Source organism: Triturus cristatus, chromosome 8 (assembly GCF_964204655.1).
Source record: "Triturus cristatus chromosome 8, aTriCri1.1, whole genome shotgun sequence".
Taxonomy (NCBI): Eukaryota; Metazoa; Chordata; class Amphibia; order Caudata; family Salamandridae; genus Triturus; species Triturus cristatus.
Genome location: NC_140591.1, coordinates 343,734,884 through 343,754,402, shown reverse-complemented (window position 1 = coordinate 343,754,402; position 19,519 = coordinate 343,734,884). Strand labels below are relative to the sequence as shown.

The 19,519-nt window shown below is 41.9% G+C and overlaps 1 protein-coding gene across 1 annotated transcript in view; it reads right to left on the bottom strand.

The window, feature by feature from the left end:
* MEDAG (mesenteric estrogen dependent adipogenesis) overlaps positions 1-19,519 on the bottom strand; it is a 141,982-nt gene that overhangs the window by 56,873 nt on the left and 65,590 nt on the right. Inside the window, exon 2 of the mRNA XM_085621662.1 lies at positions 17,339-17,445. Coding sequence (XP_085477788.1) covers positions 17,339-17,445 — 107 coding nt within the window. The remainder of the gene's footprint in view (positions 1-17,338; positions 17,446-19,519) is intronic.

Below are 19,519 nucleotides of genomic sequence, written 5' to 3'. Positions count from 1 at the left end.
TGCTGCGCTCAGGGGCGGCAACTGCAGTGGCAGACACTGGGTGCAGCTTCCATCAGATAATTACTGAGAATGAGGGCTGTGTGTTGGCTGTGGGGTATCCTAGGCCTAAATTATTACAGTGGAGTAAGGATTCATTAACAGGGATGGTACAATGGAACTGAGATGTTTGGGGGGCACGTGTTGTTCTTTTAAGTTTACCTGGTGGGTGGGGTGTTATGTTACAGTTTGATATGCGTGTTAGTTGCACTGCCCCATTCGGGGTGGTGTCCCTCTATGCGCACAGCACTATGGGGTAACGAAGTTACCAATCTTCACAAGCATGAGTTTGAGTCAAAAGTTCATTTATTCATAATGAAAAGTATGTTGCCATATTGTAAACTTCAAATGTTAAGTCACAACGATATCAACGGATATCCTCTATGCATTTCGGGTAAAACCCTTCATCAGGAGGAATCCTGTAACAGAAATAGGAGAACATGTTGCTAATCCCCTTAAAATACAATAATTAAACAAAGCATACAAAAGAGTAAATGACATTGCCCTTCCGTGAAAGGTCAAAATTAAACTAAATAGAGTTACTCGAAAGAGTATATGTAACAGTGTTGCAGTAAAAAATGAAACGAGAAGAAGCACAGTAACGGTGAAACTTAAGAGATAATAACGGTGAGAAGTGAAAAATAAAATACAAATAAACTTGGATGGTGAGAGACACCACGCGTTGTGATGCGACAGTGAATTCAACATATATGCGAAAAAATCAAGCTTTGAATGAACCTGGGTCAAACACAGGTGCATGAGTAAATACGTGAAACTGCGTGTGTAAAGTTGTACTTTTGAATCGCTGGGGTGTACGCTTAAAATAGTGCTCAAGCGTTGTAAACAGGCTAATAAACGTGATAAGATCAAAGGAACAGGGTCAAAGGAATCAGGGTTAGAAAAGAAAATTACCTCGATTCGTAGGTGAAACGGGCATGGTGAAATTGTGCCGATCCGGAAGATCGTGAATTGTAACGGTCACCATGTTAAATAGGAAATTGAGTGATAAACAAAAAAAGAGGACTCAAAGTGCAGCGGCCATCTTAAAGATGCAAAGTGTATTAGTAGTTGTACTATTTATCGGCAAATGTGACCCAAAGAAAAAAGCAAGAGATTTATGTGATAACAAAGGTTTACCAAAAAGGGAATGTTGAAATGAAAGACATGTCGGAAACAATAAAGTTAGGAAAGTAAATAAAGTTGAAAGGGATAACAAAGTTAAAAAAAAATGTTCAAGAAAATAAAATAGGGAAAAAAGTTCGGAAATGTTAGAAACGTTGAAAACGAAAGTATAGAAAATAATGGTTGAAGAAGGTTAAAAGAAAAGAAAGATTACGAAAAAACAATAACATTAAAAAAAGCATTAAAAGGTAATCAAAACATTGTAGAATTAAACGTAAATACATGAGTTTTCACACAGGCATCGATGCAAAGTCAAATAAAGCAACTGAGTTCAAGGCGGTCATTCAGACCATGTGGTACCATCGAGTTCATTTTATATATCCAAGATGTTTCTCTTTGGATCAAGAATTTTCGATTGTCACATCCATCTTTTAATGGGACTGTCTCGCACACCAAAAAGCGTAGTTGACTGACATTGTGTTTGTGTTCGTTGAAGTGTATTGCTACTGAAGATTTGAGATTGTTGTTTCGGATATTACTTTTATGTTCATTTAATCGTATCTTCATCTTTCTTTCCGTCTTCCCAATGTATGGAAGACCACATGGGCATTTCAACATGTACACGACGTTTTTGGAATCACAAGTTGCTGACACAAAGAGTTTAATATTGTGACCCTTGGTTGGGTGCTGTATGTTGTTGCCTTTGATAATGTTGTTGCAGTTGCCGCAGTTATGGCAGGGTATGGTGCCCTTATATTCAGAAATACACTGTGGTGAGCTTGTTGGTTTCAGAAGATCCATGAGATTTTTGCTCCTTTCATAGGCGAACAGTGGTTGATCTGAAAAAATTTGGTTGAAGTCAGGCTCCATACGTAACAAAGGCCAATGCCTAAGGATTGATTTTCGTATGTTGAAACTTTCAGTTGAAAATTTGGTCACCATAACCAATCTCGCATGTGGTTCTGAGGATGTCGGTTGTTTGTTTAATAATGATCTCCTTGGTTTGTTTAGCGATTTCTCAATAGCCTTCTCTAGAATTTGTGATGGATAGCCCCGCTCAGTAAAGCGTCGTTCCATGTCTGAAGTATGTTGGTTCAGTTGATCCGGCTCAGAGATGATGCGTTTTATCCTGAGGATCTGTGAGTATGGTAAGTGACGTTTCAGTGATGGCTGATGAAAACTGAGGTAGTGTAGCAAGTTGTTTCTATCAGTATCCTTCCTGTACAGGGTGGTTTGAATGTGTTGATTAACAATGTAAATGGAAACATCAAGGAAGTTTATGTGTGTATCACTGATTTGAAAAGTAAATTTCAATCTGTCGTTGATGGTGTTGAGATCCTCAATCGCTTCACTCAGGATGGGCTTGGGACCTTTCCAAATTAAAAAAATGTCGTCAATGTAACGAACTAACAGTAACAAGTGGTTTACCCATGGTGTGGTGTGTAGAATATGATCCAACTCAAACTTATGCATGAACAGGTTGGCATAGCAAGGGGCTGCACAATTGCCCATCGAAGTTCCATTCAGTTGAAGGAAGAATTGATTATTGTAACAGAAATAGCTGTGGTAAAGTGTAAAATGTAGAAGCTCCATTAAGAAAACTTGTAGATCGTGAGGAGTCTGTGATTGCAAAAGAAAATGTTCCGTAGCCTCCAGCCCCATGTCATGGGGGATTGAGGTATATAAAGAAGTCACATCTATAGTGCAGAAGTACATATCAGTTTCCCATGGAATATTGAAGTTCAAGAGGATATTCAAAAAATCCGTGGTGTCCTTAACAAAGGTAGACATGGCCTGCACTAAAGGTTGAAGATGTCTGTCTATGTACTTGCCAACTGGTTCATGGAGCGAGCCTCTGGTGGAAACAATGGGCCGCATAGGAGGATCCAATAAGTTCTTGTGTATCTTGGGTAGCATGCGTAAAGATGGATTTTTTGGGAATCTAGAAATCAGAAATTTCTTTTCCGTATCACCAATGGTACCAGATAGGACTGCTTTGTCCACCAAGATCTGTAATGTTTTCAAAATAGCCGATGTAGGGTTGTGATCCAGTCTAGAGTAGGTGTTTGAATCTAGCACATGTTCATCTAATTTTCGAATGTAGTGTGTAGTATCCATGGCGACAAGTGCGCCGCCTTTATCAGCATCGAGGAAGGTGATGTCAGGATTATTTGCCAGTTGTTTGAGCAATGATTTGTCTTTTGTCGTAATGTTAGGATGTCTAGGTTTGCGATGTTTGAAAACCGACTGAAGATCTTGTTTTACCAAAGTCTCAAAAGTATCAAGAATCTTGTAGCTCACTGGAGCCACAAAAGTACTCTTTGATGATAGTCCTTTTAATGTGTTTTCGGTTTTTTTTGTAGGTTCAATAAGGACGTTGTCAAAGAAGTGTCTAAGTCTGAGTTTCCGCATGAATTTGTGGAGGCTTACCTCTGCTTCCATAAGGTTACTGGAATAGGTGGGAACAAAAGATGACCCCTTCTGTAGTAAGCGTAGTTGTGATTTATTAAAGGTGCTTGTAGAAATGTTAATAACCAAGTTATCACAATCCTTCACCGCTGGCTCCTTGTAGTTCTCTTGTCTAGTGGTGGAACTGCTTTTTTTGCCCCTCCTGGGTCTCCTTGATCTTTTTGGCCTGTCCCTAAAAAAGGGACCGCAGAAGATAAAGGGGTGGAAGTTGAGGTTGAGGGAATTTCAGTATCTGTTGTTGTTTGTGGTTGTTGTCGATCTTTTTGAAAAACATTTCTTGGTTTTCGACGAAAAGTATCTGAGTCACTAGAGACTGGAGATGTATCAGTATCAGATGCTTTTGACGTGGGTTTGAACTGTCTTCTTCGGGCGTATATCTCCGCCCAATTATAAACCTCTCCCAGTTTATAATCGATCGTGTCACGTCGGAACTTTCGAATTTTTCTCTCGTTCACTTCTTGTTTGTGTTTCTCAAGTTGTTCATTGATATCATTGAGAGTTTGAGATAGATCATCTGAAGACATTTTTGTGGCCAATTCATTTTTGAGTTGAGTAATTTCTGTATTCAAGTCTTCTAGGATGTTGGATAGTTCCTCGATTATCAGTAATATGAGATCCAGAGAACATTTATTAAGGATCCCATACCATCTGTCGACAAATTTTGGGTCATTTTTGCACAAAGATGGTTTGAGAGGGATACGTAGGCCTCTCGGAATTCGTTGTGCTCGGTGATATTGAATCATTGTGCTAGCGTGCAGACGTTGATTGATCTCACGTTTCGTCAAGTACAGAAGTTGCTTAATGTTACTTTGTATGGTGCCTGTGCCTGAGGGGGTTGCTTCGATGTCTCCTATTAATGAGTAGATCCTTTGAGCTTCATCTTCGCCGAACGCGAACGTCTCGGCTCGTTTATCTGTGAGGTTGGTGATGTCTTGATAGGCCATGGGTGCTGTGATAGTGGTTGAGCGATGTAGAAAGTCAAGAGATAGATATCACGCACACCAATTGTTTGTCAAAAAATTAGTTAAATCCTTAGCAGGTAATTTGCGTGCAGCTAGAGGAGCGACCCCTGAACCTAGGTCGGTAGATGAATGTTAGTTGCACTGCCCCATTCGGGGTGGTGTCCCTCTATGCGCACAGCACTATGGGGTAACGAAGTTACCAATCTTCACAAGCATGAGTTTGAGTCAAAAGTTCATTTATTCATAATGAAAAGTATGTTGCCATATTGTAAACTTCAAATGTTAAGTCACAACGATATCAACGGATATCCTCTATGCATTTCGGGTAAAACCCTTCATCAGGAGGAATCCTGTAACAGAAATAGGAGAACATGTTGCTAATCCCCTTAAAATACAATAATTAAACAAAGCATACAAAAGAGTAAATGACATTGCCCTTCCGTGAAAGGTCAAAATTAAACTAAATAGAGTTACTCGAAAGAGTATATGTAACAGTGTTGCAGTAAAAAATGAAACGAGAAGAAGCACAGTAACGGTGAAACTTAAGAGATAATAACGGTGAGAAGTGAAAAATAAAATACAAATAAACTTGAATGGTGAGAGACACCACGCGTTGTGATGCGACAGTGAATTCAACATATATGCGAAAAAATCAAGCTTTGAATGAACCTGGGTCAAACACAGGTGCATGAGTAAATACGTGAAACTGCGTGTGTAAAGTTGTACTTTTGAATCGCTGGGGTGTACGCTTAAAATAGTGCTCAAGCGTTGTAAACAGGCTAATAAACGTGATAAGATCAAAGGAACAGGGTCAAAGGAATCAGGGTTAGAAAAGAAAATTACCTCGATTCGTAGGTGAAACGGGCATGGTGAAATTGTGCCGATCCGGAAGATCGTGAATTGTAACGGTCACCATGTTAAATAGGAAATTGAGTGATAAACAAAAAAAGAGGACTCAAAGTGCAGCGGCCATCTTAAAGATGCAAAGTGTATTAGTAGTTGTACTATTTATCGGCAAATGTGACCCAAAGAAAAAAGCAAGAGATTTATGTGATAACAAAGGTTTACCAAAAAGGGAATGTTGAAATGAAAGACATGTCGGAAACAATAAAGTTAGGAAAGTAAATAAAGTTGAAAGGGATAACAAAGTTCAAAAAAAATGTTCAAGAAAATAAAATAGGGAAAAAAGTTCGGAAATGTTAGAAACGTTGAAAACGAAAGTATAGAAAATAATGGTTGAAGAAGGTTAAAAGAAAAGAAAGATTACGAAAAAACAATAACATTAAAAAAAGCATTAAAAGGTAATCAAAACATTGTAGAATTAAACGTAAATACATGAGTTTTCACACAGGCATCGATGCAAAGTCAAATAAAGCAACTGAGTTCAAGGCGGTCATTCAGACCATGTGGTACCATCGAGTTCATTTTATATATCCAAGATGTTTCTCTTTGGATCAAGAATTTTCGATTGTCACATCCATCTTTTAATGGGACTGTCTCGCACACCAAAAAGCGTAGTTGACTGACATTGTGTTTGTGTTCGTTGAAGTGTATTGCTACTGAAGATTTGAGATTGTTGTTTCGGATATTACTTTTATGTTCATTTAATCGTATCTTCATCTTTCTTTCCGTCTTCCCAATGTATGGAAGACCACATGGGCATTTCAACATGTACACGACGTTTTTGGAATCACAAGTTGCTGACACAAAGAGTTTAATATTGTGACCCTTGGTTGGGTGCTGTATGTTGTTGCCTTTGATAATGTTGTTGCAGTTGCCGCAGTTATGGCAGGGTATGGTGCCCTTATATTCAGAAATACACTGTGGTGAGCTTGTTGGTTTCAGAAGATCCATGAGATTTTTGCTCCTTTCATAGGCGAACAGTGGTTGATCTGAAAAAATTTGGTTGAAGTCAGGCTCCATACGTAACAAAGGCCAATGCCTAAGGATTGATTTTCGTATGTTGAAACTTTCAGTTGAAAATTTGGTCACCATAACCAATCTCGCATGTGGTTCTGAGGATGTCGGTTGTTTGTTTAATAATGATCTCCTTGGTTTGTTTAGCGATTTCTCAATAGCCTTCTCTAGAATTTGTGATGGATAGCCCCGCTCAGTAAAGCGTCGTTCCATGTCTGAAGTATGTTGGTTCAGTTGATCCGGCTCAGAGATGATGCGTTTTATCCTGAGGATCTGTGAGTATGGTAAGTGACGTTTCAGTGATGGCTGATGAAAACTGAGGTAGTGTAGCAAGTTGTTTCTATCAGTATCCTTCCTGTACAGGGTGGTTTGAATGTGTTGATTAACAATGTAAATGGAAACATCAAGGAAGTTTATGTGTGTATCACTGATTTGAAAAGTAAATTTCAATCTGTCGTTGATGGTGTTGAGATCCTCAATCGCTTCACTCAGGATGGGCTTGGGACCTTTCCAAATTAAAAAAATGTCGTCAATGTAACGATGTATTTTAAGGGGATTAGCAACATGTTCTCCTATTTCTGTTACAGGATTCCTCCTGATGAAGGGTTTTATCCGAAATGCATAGAGGATATCCGTTGATATCGTTGTGACTTAACATTTGAAGTTTACAATATGGCAACATACTTTTCATTATGAATAAATGAACTTTTGACTCAAACTCATGCTTGTGAAGATTGGTAACTTCGTTACCCCATAGTGCTGTGCGCATAGAGGGACACCACCCCGAATGGGGCAGTGCAACTAACATTCATCTACCGACCTAGGTTCAGGGGTCGCTCCTCTAGCTGCACGCAAATTACCTGCTAAGGATTTAACTAATTTTTTGACAAACAATTGGTGTGCGTGATATCTATCTCTTGACTTTCTACATCGCTCAACCACTATCACAGCACCCATGGCCTATCAAGACATCACCAACCTCACAGATAAACGAGCCGAGACGTTCGCGTTCGGCGAAGATGAAGCTCAAAGGATCTACTCATTAATAGGAGACATCGAAGCAACCCCCTCAGGCACAGGCACCATACAAAGTAACATTAAGCAACTTCTGTACTTGACGAAACGTGAGATCAATCAACGTCTGCACGCTAGCACAATGATTCAATATCACCGAGCACAACGAATTCCGAGAGGCCTACGTATCCCTCTCAAACCATCTTTGTGCAAAAATGACCCAAAATTTGTCGACAGATGGTATGGGATCCTTAATAAATGTTCTCTGGATCTCATATTACTGATAATCGAGGAACTATCCAACATCCTAGAAGACTTGAATACAGAAATTACTCAACTCAAAAATGAATTGGCCACAAAAATGTCTTCAGATGATCTATCTCAAACTCTCAATGATATCAATGAACAACTTGAGAAACACAAACAAGAAGTGAACGAGAGAAAAATTCGAAAGTTCCGACGTGACACGATCGATTATAAACTGGGAGAGGTTTATAATTGGGCGGAGATATACGCCCGAAGAAGACAGTTCAAACCCACGTCAAAAGCATCTGATACTGATACATCTCCAGTCTCTAGTGACTCAGATACTTTTCGTCGAAAACCAAGAAATGTTTTTCAAAAAGATCGACAACAACCACAAACAACAACAGATACTGAAATTCCCTCAACCTCAACTTCCACCCCTTTATCTTCTGCGGTCCCTTTTTTAGGGACAGGCCAAAAAGATCAAGGAGACCCAGGAGGGGCAAAAAAAGCAGTTCCACCACTAGACAAGAGAACTACAAGGAGCCAGCGGTGAAGGATTGTGATAACTTGGTTATTAACATTTCTACAAGCACCTTTAATAAATCACAACTACGCTTACTACAGAAGGGGTCATCTTTTGTTCCCACCTATTCCAGTAACCTTATGGAAGCAGAGGTAAGCCTCCACAAATTCATGCGGAAACTCAGACTTAGACACTTCTTTGACAACGTCCTTATTGAACCTACAAAAAAAACCGAAAACACATTAAAAGGACTATCATCAAAGAGTACTTTTGTGGCTCCAGTGAGCCACAAGATTCTTGATACTTTTGAGACTTTGGTAAAACAAGATCTTCAGTCGGTTTTCAAACATCGCAAACCTAGACATCCTAACATTACGACAAAAGACAAATCATTGCTCAAACAACTGGCAAATAATCCTGACATCACCTTCCTTGATGCTGATAAAGGCGGCGCACTTGTCGCCATGGATACTACACACTACATTCGAAAATTAGATGAACATGTGCTAGATTCAAACACCTACTCTAGACTGGATCACAACCCTACATCGGCTATTTTGAAAACATTACAGATCTTGGTGGACAAAGCAGTCCTATCTGGTACCATTGGTGATACGGAAAAGAAATTTCTGATTTCTAGATTCCCAAAAAATCCATCTTTACGCATGCTACCCAAGATACACAAGAACTTATTGGATCCTCCTATGCGGCCCATTGTTTCCACCAGAGGCTCGCTCCATGAACCAGTTGGCAAGTACATAGACAGACATCTTCAACCTTTAGTGCAGGCCATGTCTACCTTTGTTAAGGACACCACGGATTTTTTGAATATCCTCTTGAACTTCAATATTCCATGGGAAACTGATATGTACTTCTGCACTATAGATGTGACTTCTTTATATACCTCAATCCCCCATGACATGGGGCTGGAGGCTACGGAACATTTTCTTTTGCAATCACAGACTCCTCACGATCTACAAGTTTTCTTAATGGAGCTTCTACATTTTACACTTTACCACAGCTATTTCTGTTACAATAATCAATTCTTCCTTCAACTGAATGAAACTTCGATGGGCAATTGTGCAGCCCCTTGCTATGCCAACCTGTTCATGCATAAGTTTGAGTTGGATCATATTCTACACACCACACCATGGGTAAACCACTTGTTACTGTTTGTTCGTTACATTGACGACATTTTTTTAATTTGGAAAGGTCCCAAGCCCATCCTGAGTGAAGCGATTGAGGATCTCAACACCATCAACGACAGATTGAAATTTACTTTTCAAATCAGTGATACACACATAAACTTCCTTGATGTTTCCATTTACATTGTTAATCAACACATTCAAACCACCCTGTACAGGAAGGATACTGATAGAAACAACTTGCTACACTACCTCAGTTTTCATCAGCCATCACTGAAACGTCACTTACCATACTCACAGATCCTCAGGATAAAACGCATCATCTCTGAGCCGGATCAACTGAACCAACATACTTCAGACATGGAACGACGCTTTACTGAGCGGGGCTATCCATCACAAATTCTAGAGAAGGCTATTGAGAAATCGCTAAACAAACCAAGGAGATCATTATTAAACAAACAACCGACATCCTCAGAACCACATGCGAGATTGGTTATGGTGACCAAATTTTCAACTGAAAGTTTCAACATACGAAAATCAATCCTTAGGCATTGGCCTTTGTTACGTATGGAGCCTGACTTCAACCAAATTTTTTCAGATCAACCACTGTTCGCCTATGAAAGGAGCAAAAATCTCATGGATCTTCTGAAACCAACAAGCTTCTGAATATAACGGCACCATACCCTGCCATAACTGCGGCAACTGCAACAACATTATCAAAGGCAACAACATACAGCACCCAACCAAGGGTCACAATATTAAACTCTTTGTGTCAGCAACTTGTGATTCCAAAAACGTCGTGTACATGTTGAAATGCCCATGTGGTCTTCCATACATTGGGAAGACGGAAAGAAAGATGAAGATACGATTAAATGAACATAAAAGTAATATCCGAAACAACAATCTCAAATCTTCAGTAGCAATACACTTCAACGAACACAAACACAATGTCAGTCAACTACGCTTTTTGGTGTGCGAGACAGTCCCATTAAAAGATGGATGTGACAATCGAAAATTCTTGATCCAAAGAGAAACATCTTGGATATATAAAATGAACTCGATGGTACCACATGGTCTGAATGACCGCCTTGAACTCAGTTGCTTTATTTGACTTTGCATCGATGCCTGTGTGAAAACTCATGTATTTACGTTTAATTCTACAATGTTTTGATTACCTTTTAATGCTTTTTTTAATGTTATTGTTTTTTCGTAATCTTTCTTTTCTTTTAACCTTCTTCAACCATTATTTTCTATACTTTCGTTTTCAACGTTTCTAACATTTCCGAACTTTTTTCCCTATTTTATTTTCTTGAACATTTTTTTTGAACTTTGTTATCCCTTTCAACTTTATTTACTTTCCTAACTTTATTGTTTCCGACATGTCTTTCATTTCAACATTCCCTTTTTGGTAAACCTTTTTTATCACATAAATCTCTTGCTTTTTTCTTTGGGTCACATTTGCCGATAAATAGTACAACTACTAATACACTTTGCATCTTTAAGATGGCCGCTGCACTTTGAGTCCTCTTTTTTTGTTTATCACTCAATTTCCTATTTAACATGGTGACCGTTACAATTCACGATCTTCCGGATCGGCACAATTTCACCATGCCCGTTTCACCTACGAATCGAGGTAATTTTCTTTTCTAACCCTGATTCCTTTGACCCTGTTCCTTTGATCTTATCACGTTTATTAGCCTGTTTACAACGCTTGAGCACTATTTTAAGCGTACACCCCAGCGATTCAAAAGTACAACTTTACACACGCAGTTTCACGTATTTACTCATGCACCTGTGTTTGACCCAGGTTCATTCAAAGCTTGATTTTTTCGCATATATGTTGAATTCACTGTTGCATCACAACGCGTGGTGTCTCTCACCATCCAAGTTTATTTGTATTTTATTTTTCACTTCTCACCGTTATTATCTCTTAAGTTTCACCGTTACTGTGCTTCTTCTCGTTTCATTTTTTACTGCAACACTGTTACATATACTCTTTCGAGTAACTCTATTTAGTTTAATTTTGACCTTTCACGGAAGGGCAATGTCATTTACTCTTTTGTATGCTTTGTTTAATTATTGTATTTTAAGGGGATTAGCAACATGTTCTCCTATTTCTGTTACAGGATTCCTCCTGATGAAGGGTTTTACCCGAAATGCATAGAGGATATCCGTTGATATCGTTGTGACTTAACATTTGAAGTTTACAATATGGCAACATACTTTTCATTATGAATAAATGAACTTTTGACTCAAACTCATGCTTGTGAAGATTGGTAACTTCGTTACCCCATAGTGCTGTGCGCATAGAGGGACACCACCCCGAATGGGGCAGTGCAACTAACATTCATCTACCGACCTAGGTTCAGGGGTCGCTCCTCTAGCTGCACGCAAATTACCTGCTAAGGATTTAACTAATTTTTTGACAAACAATTGGTGTGCGTGATATCTATCTCTTGACAGTTTGATATGCAGCATCAGCAGGGGGGGGGTTATTGTTGACAGAGTGGTGGTGTTGGGTGGGGGGAGTGATATGTAGTATCATGGCTTCCCGGTTCAAGTTGGTGACACGGAATGTTTGTGGGCTCAACTCATACATTAAGTGATATAGGATACAAACATACCACTGCCGGCAGGGCATACAAATTTCTCTGCTGCAGGAGACGCATTTGTTGGAGAGTAAGGTACAGAAGGTGCAGAGGAAATGGAGGTGGCCACGTACTCTAAATATGCTTGAGGGTTATGATATAGTTGCCCTTGAGGTTCCCTTCCAGGCTCTGGGACTTAAGATAAGGGTGATGTTGAGGGGCGATACCTCAGGCTGTTAGACGGGAGGCATGTGAGCCTGTTGAACATCTATGCACCTAACAAAGATGATGGAGCATTCTATCACGAGGTGGAGTGACAGCTGCTCCCCTATGTTGGGATTCCCCTCTTGTGGGGTGGGGATTTTGATTTGTGTACTGGATGGGCGATGGGACAGACATTCCTCTCCAAACCCACATGAAGCCGAATATGTCGGCAGTGCTGAGAGATGTGATGGGGCATATACATTGTACAGATGTCTTAGGTCAGGGAATTCACATACTATGCTCCAGCACTTGACGTGTATAGTCTCCTTGATAGGTTCCTGGTGTCAGAGGAACTCGCTACTGAGGTTCTGGATGTTCAGATACTGGGTAGATTCCTCTAAGACCATGCACTGCTACTCTTAGAATGGTGTGTGGGTGGAACTAGACCCAGGGTGCCCTTGTGGTGTTGGGAGAATCCCAGCTCCAGGAGGTGGTTTGGACAGTGACAGACGGTTACTTTGAAACTAACTGGTCGACGATGACACAGAGAGGGGTGGAGTGGAAATCTCTGAAGGTGGTGACGTGTGGGGAATGCATTGTCAAATCAGTGGCATTTAGGTGGTGCCTGGAAGCGGAGTTGGCTGTGGCGGAGGGAGAGCTGGTGAGCCTCCAGCTGGATACTTATGTCCTGCAGGAGGGCTGGGAGGCACTCCTGACAACCCCGAGAAAGGTGGAGGGAGACTTGGGACAGGCTGTACTGCCTGGTCCAGCATGACTATCATCACCTGGTGCACAGTGAGAGAAATAAATTGTGGTAACTCCTGGCGTGGCTACTTAAAAGTGAATGCTTCGCCCTGTGATCACCTCACTGAGAAGCAGGATGGCTCCATTGCTAGGACACAGTAATTCCCTCTTGCGGGATCACCTGGCAGTCGTATATAGTGAAGTGGAGCGGGACCAGCTGGCGGAGGACAGACATTACCTGGATGGGTTGGTATTTCATCGTCTTTTAGAGGAGCAGGAGAGGGGACTGGAGGGTGAGCTCCTGGTGGAGGAACTGAAGGAAGCAGTCCGGGAGATGGCACAATGCAAGGCATCTGGCCCAGATGAGCTACCTGTGGAATATTATAAGGCGTTTTCTGAGATGCTAATCCCCCGCTTATTTGAGACTCTTCAGGAGTCAAAGGGTGCTGCTGCAATCTATGCAGGATGCCCAGTTTGTCATGCTCCCCAAGCCGGGTAAGGAACCTGCAGACCTTAGCTCCTATAGACCCTTGTCTGTGCTATGGGTTGACACTAAGGTCCTTGCGAAGGCTGTTGCGACTAGACTACGAGGAGTGGTGACTCACTTGGTGCAAGGGGATATGTGCAGTTTCATGACTGGTAGGAGGACTTAGATGAACTTGCGGAGATTGTCCCATGTATTACACTCTGTAGCTGATAGAGTCTTGGAGGCTGCGTTGGTAGCTTTAGATATTGAGAAAGAGTTTGACACGCTCAACTGGGAGTATCTCTGGGAGGTGCTGAGGCGGATTGGATTGGGACCGGTCTTTCTGTCCTGGGTGCGGTTACTCTTTGCTCAACCTATTGTGCAGGTGTGAACCGGAAATGTGGTATCGGATTGCCTGTACACCGAGAGGAGCACAAGACAGCGATGACCCTTGTCACCGCTCCTCTTCGCCTTGGCAATGGAACTGTTGGCGATTCGTCTATACCGGGACATAGCTGGGTGGGATATTGAGGAGCGGGGCAACACTCATGTTGTTTCGCTTTGTGCGGATGATGCACTGACTGGTCTATGTTACCCACCTAGAGAGGTCAGCAAGTGTCATGACTGAATTTGGTGCAGAGTTGGGCCTGCGGGTCATTAAGCAGAAAAAATTACTGCTCCCTCAAGTGGCTCGGGCATTTGTGGACCAGGCAAGTCTCCTCGTGACTGAGGTCCTGTGGTAGCGGAACCACTTCCAGTATCTGGGGATACAGGTAGCTCATACCTTGGAGGCCCACTACCGCCTTAATATGGGTAGGGTCCCTGAGAGCGCGGAGGCTTCTGGATTTGCCTGCCTCAGTCAGTGATGGGGAGGGTGGCCCTTTTCAGGATGGTGTTGCTGCCATGATGTCTGTACACTCTACAGAATGCCATGTGTAGTATTTCGAGATCCACGTTTACCAAATTAAACAGCTGCCTGGTGTCCGCTGATAAGAGGAGTAGAGTAAAGTTGGACATACTGAAGCTGGACACGGAGTTGGGGGGACCGGGGTTGCCGGACCTGCAGATGTATTCGTTTGAAGGACTGCTGCAGTACATGGCACAGTGGTGCAAGGACAGTCCAAACAAGGAAAATACCCTCCTGTCAGAAAGGGGAGATGGTGCAGACCTCTCACGGTACCTCATGCAGGAGTCCTGAGACATTGTTTTCTGTCCGGCAAGTGACTGAGGCCTGGGAGCAAACGGTCACATGGGTGTTGCACAGGGCACCCTACAACAGGTTGCTACCCCTCCAGTGGCTACTGCCCTTCAGTTTATAGACAAACAGTGATAGATATGTCACAGTGATTTGAGGGGGGCTGCACCACAGCTGGAGACCTGTACCTGAACTGCACTATTATCACAATGGGAGAGGCAGAGGATCGGTTTTTCCACAGCATGGCCAGTATTTGCAATAAGGAAAGGTGTCCTGTATGGCCCATGAGGTCTGGACGGATTTCCCTGTGGAGTCAGCGGAGTCCCAGACACTGCAACTCCTGTTGGATCCGGGTTCCAATAGGGGTTTGATCTCTAGTATTTACAAAGCCTTAAGGGAGATTGTCAGACAGACATGACAAGGGTCCAGGACATATTGACGGATGACCTGCCCAAGCTACTTTCATAGGGCAACTGGAAAAGAGCCTGTGCTCAGGCCAGGGAGGTAGTTAGTAATGTGCAGTTCAAACTCATGTAGTTTTACTACTTATATTGAACATACTTAACACTGCAAGGGTTACAAAGGATAAATGCATCGCTGTCTGCTGCTTGCCCCAGATGTGGGTCAGATCCGGTGACATTCCTCCATATTACATGAGAGTGCACTAAACTACAGCGATTCTGGGAGGGGTCTTACGGGATCTGCAAGAGGTCACACATGTATAAGTGGACACCTCAGTCAAACACTGTGGGGATAGTCACAATCCCTAAACAAGGGGCCAAGATGAGATGCAGGTTTACCCTACTGTAACTGGTGCTGACTAAGTGGCGTAATGCTATCCACTGGACGCAGCACAGGCCACCAACCATCTGAAAATGGATGGCTGACACACACAAATGGGGGGTGGCAGAGGAAAGAAGATTGCGAGCGGTGCACACGGATTAGAATGCAGAAAGGGATTTGGAACCGTGGGGTATATGTTGGAAAGCCTAGCAACAGTGGATCTTCTGGAGGATGGCTCCCCTGATGCCCCAGGTTCCGGAGACAGGGAATCCCATTGTGGAGGAGTAGGGGGGTGAGTCCCAGGATGATTCCTGGTGTGTGCGTGTGTGTGGGCATCGGATGGCGGGGTTTGCTGATATGGGGGGTGCTGTTGTTGCTCTATCTCCCCCTCTCTATCTTCTGCCTTCTCACCCTCTCCTTTCTTTTCCCCTCATGGTGTGGGTTGGGTTTCAGGGGAGGGGTATTGTCACAGATGCACACTCCAGCTGCTTGATTTTGAAATAGTTTTTTAGTTTGTTTGATGTCTCCTTTCTTACAGTACATGTTTTATATGATGGTATGTATGCAGCGGATCTTTAAACCGGGATGTATGCAGACAAGTTGATGACCATAGCAGGGATGGGATGATATCCAACCCCAAAAGCTGTAGTTTTGATGTTATCTTGTTTTTTCAAAGAGTGACTACTGCTTTGCAATTATACTTATACCAAAGTCAAATAAGCTGTAATACCTTGTTTTTTACTGTACTATTTTCAATAAAAACATGTCTTAAAATATATATGGAATTAAGGGATAATAATACAATTGGCTGGAAGCAGAGTTCCTAAACTAAATTCCAAAATGTGCACTCAAAAGACTTGATAGGTTTCGCCTATCAGATCTGTTACATCAAGGTGCCTCAAGCAAAAACGCATTTAAAGACCTAATTTGCCACATAAATTTGGCAAAATAAAAAAAAATGTAAATAGAAAGCAAACCTCTTCAAGAATACAAATGATTTCTAATTTGTTTAATATGTCAGCAATTAAATCCAGGAAGAGATTTGTGGATTCACATTTACCAGTAAAAACTAAATCCATAAACTAATACAACCCCTTACCCTATAAAGCTTTTGCCCTGGTCCTCAATTATTTATTTATCATAGAAGTCATAAGTCATGGAGAAAATCATGAACAAACGAATAGCCACCCATCTCAACCACAATCACCTCCTCGACACAGCTCAATCCGGATTCAGGCCCTTCCAAAGCACTCACCCGCTCTCATCACTACCACGGACAACATTCAACTGATCATGTACAGACGAGACACCTCTGCCCTCTTCCTACTGGACCTATCCACCACCTTAGACACAGTTTCCCACCACTTCCTCATCCAACTCCTCCACAAAGCTGACATTTAAAGACCCATACTCCTTTGGATCTACTCCTTCGCAACAGACAGCACCCAATAAGTCAGCGTGACTCCTTTCACCTCGGCCATCGCAAACCTCTTCTGCTTAGTTCGACAAGGATCAACATACAAAGCCCTACACAATATTGGTCTCACCAACCTCAACAATTGCATCAACTTCCACAAGACTCCTCCACTCAACCCGACCTCTGCTCGTACACACAGGACTGGAGCCAGCAGCCAATCCTTCTCCTACCTCACTCCCAAAGCCTGGAATGACCTGCCCTGCACATCAAAGCTGCCTCCTCAGTTCCAGAATTTTGCAAGAAATTGAATACCTGGCTGACGCAGCTCCTGTTTTCAGCACAGGATACCATCCCAGTCAGTCAGTCAGTTGTGCACTCTGCAAATACTCTGTACATACATTTTAAAAGGGTTTTACAAAGACATAGTACTTTGGTTAAATGAACCTAATGCACAATTAAGCACTCTACTATGAATATTTCAAAGCAGTGATAGCAGGGACGCACCTTTGGTCGAGGACTCCTGTCTCGCTGTTGTTAGGAATAGCATTGGCTTGGAAAGAAGAGTTTCTCTGTAGTCTTTATAATCCAAGTGGCTTGTGAGATCTACTTTCCTATGGAGAAAATGCATTATTTATGACTACATTTAATGACCAGCGTCATTATAATTACATTTAATGTATATACCAGCGTGAATCCGAAATGTAAGCATTTAAATAGGTTATGATAAATATTGCAATCAATGTTCTATAATTCAGAAAAGTTTGAGGTATTGCGAACATATAGATCATGCTGTGCAGAATGCACAACAAAACTTTTTTTTAAATCTTCCAGCACTCAATTCGTTCAAATACAATGTACAATTCATTATGAAAGGATGATAGCAATAGGTTCCTATTGCTGATAGCATCTTTTAAATATCCATATCATAAAAGCACCATCAAGGGAAAAGAAAAGAATAAGGGAACAAATAAATGAAAGGGATAAAAGACGGAAAAGAAGAGAAAAATAGAAAAGTCCAGTTTTCTTCACCAAATCACATATCACGAATTATCACCAACAAGAATGATTCCAGAATGTCACGTTGCCTAATGGTGTGCCAATTTTCTCTTAAGATCTGTCATGACATTATTCGCCGGATGGCCTTTTTAATGTAGGTTCTATATTCACTGAGCATAAAAGATATGGCAACACTTCAGTGAACAACACCAGTAGACTTCCTGAAGTTAGTCGACAACAACCGCAGACTATGAATTAAAAACCTTTGCTCTAGCCTGTCGTACTATTGGCTGGGAAAAGAGACCTCACTCCAGGGTTTCACAGCCAAGAAATTACAAAGGCATTTCGACTGAGTGATTTTACCACATTTACAGTGCAACTTGAAGCTACCACAAGGAGTTGCTGAAACCAATTTTCGCTAAATAACCAAACATACAATATGATTAGGTGAAGTAAAACTGATGTTTGAACCTGCTCACGTGTTTGAAATAAGTGCAATTTCATTAGTCTATCCTTGTAGTACCAATGGTACCAAGAAGTAGAAAATGTTTAAAATGTCACATTTTTAATCATTACTGTGACGCACAACAATCTAATCGTACACTATGATCTTTGAATGGATTTCCTATACATGGTTTATACACGTTTTTCTTTTTTCAGGCTTGAAAATATACTTGCTCCATCTATAGTAGAAATCTGATCCGAAGATATTGTCACAAGGCAGTAAAATCCTTAGTATAAAGGATAGCACAATAGTCAATCACATGAAGTAACAGTGCACGAAAGCCTCTTACTGAGAGCAATACATTATGGCCTCTTGTTACAAAGGTATTTCGGGCTATAAAGGTACCTTTGGACATAAAAGAATGCTTATGGCTGACAATACCTCTATGTATGCTTGCAAGGAATACACAATGCGATCCCTGGTGGGCGTAAATGGATCTGATACTGCAAGATATTGTCTGCGTTAGAAGTTTGGGAACACACCATAAACATGTATATTTGTGGGTAATCCCAAACTCCAATCAGGTACCTTCCCACCCTGCAAATGAGCAGAGATGTTCACAAAGTAAGGACTGCCTTAACTCCACTTCAAAATTGGAAGAAGAAAGAATCACTGCAGAGTTGTTCGGGGTGCAGGAGCAGTAGCGGCCCGTGGTGGGAGTGCTGGCGGGCGCTGACGTGGAGCGGGGGAGGGGCAGGGTGGGGGGTAGTAAAATGCGGAATACGGCCGCACAAAAGTAAGTACACAAACAAATACATAAAATGAATTTTGTTGCGTGCGCTGCATCGCCAAATGGGATGCAGCGCGCACAACGAAATTCGTTTTATGTATTTGTTTGTGTACTTACCTCTGTGCGGCCGTATTCTGGAGTTTACTACCCCCCACACTGCCCCTCCCCCACATCAGCGCCCGCCAGCACTCCCACCACAGGCCGCTACTGTGCAGGAGAATTGTCTTTCCCGCAGAGAAAAAAAAAGAGAATCTGCAGTGCGAGAGCAGGTGGAAGTTAGGGGTGGGTGATGAATTCCGCCCTGCCGGCGGTGTTTGTGGAGTTTTGCCCATTCCATGTACAGTGCGGAGTTCTGAAAAACTCTGTAAAGCAGTGCGAAGCAGAGTTTTTCGTCTCGTGTGGCTAGCCAACGTGCGAGCGAGAAGAATCATAAAATAGACCACCTCCCAGCGTG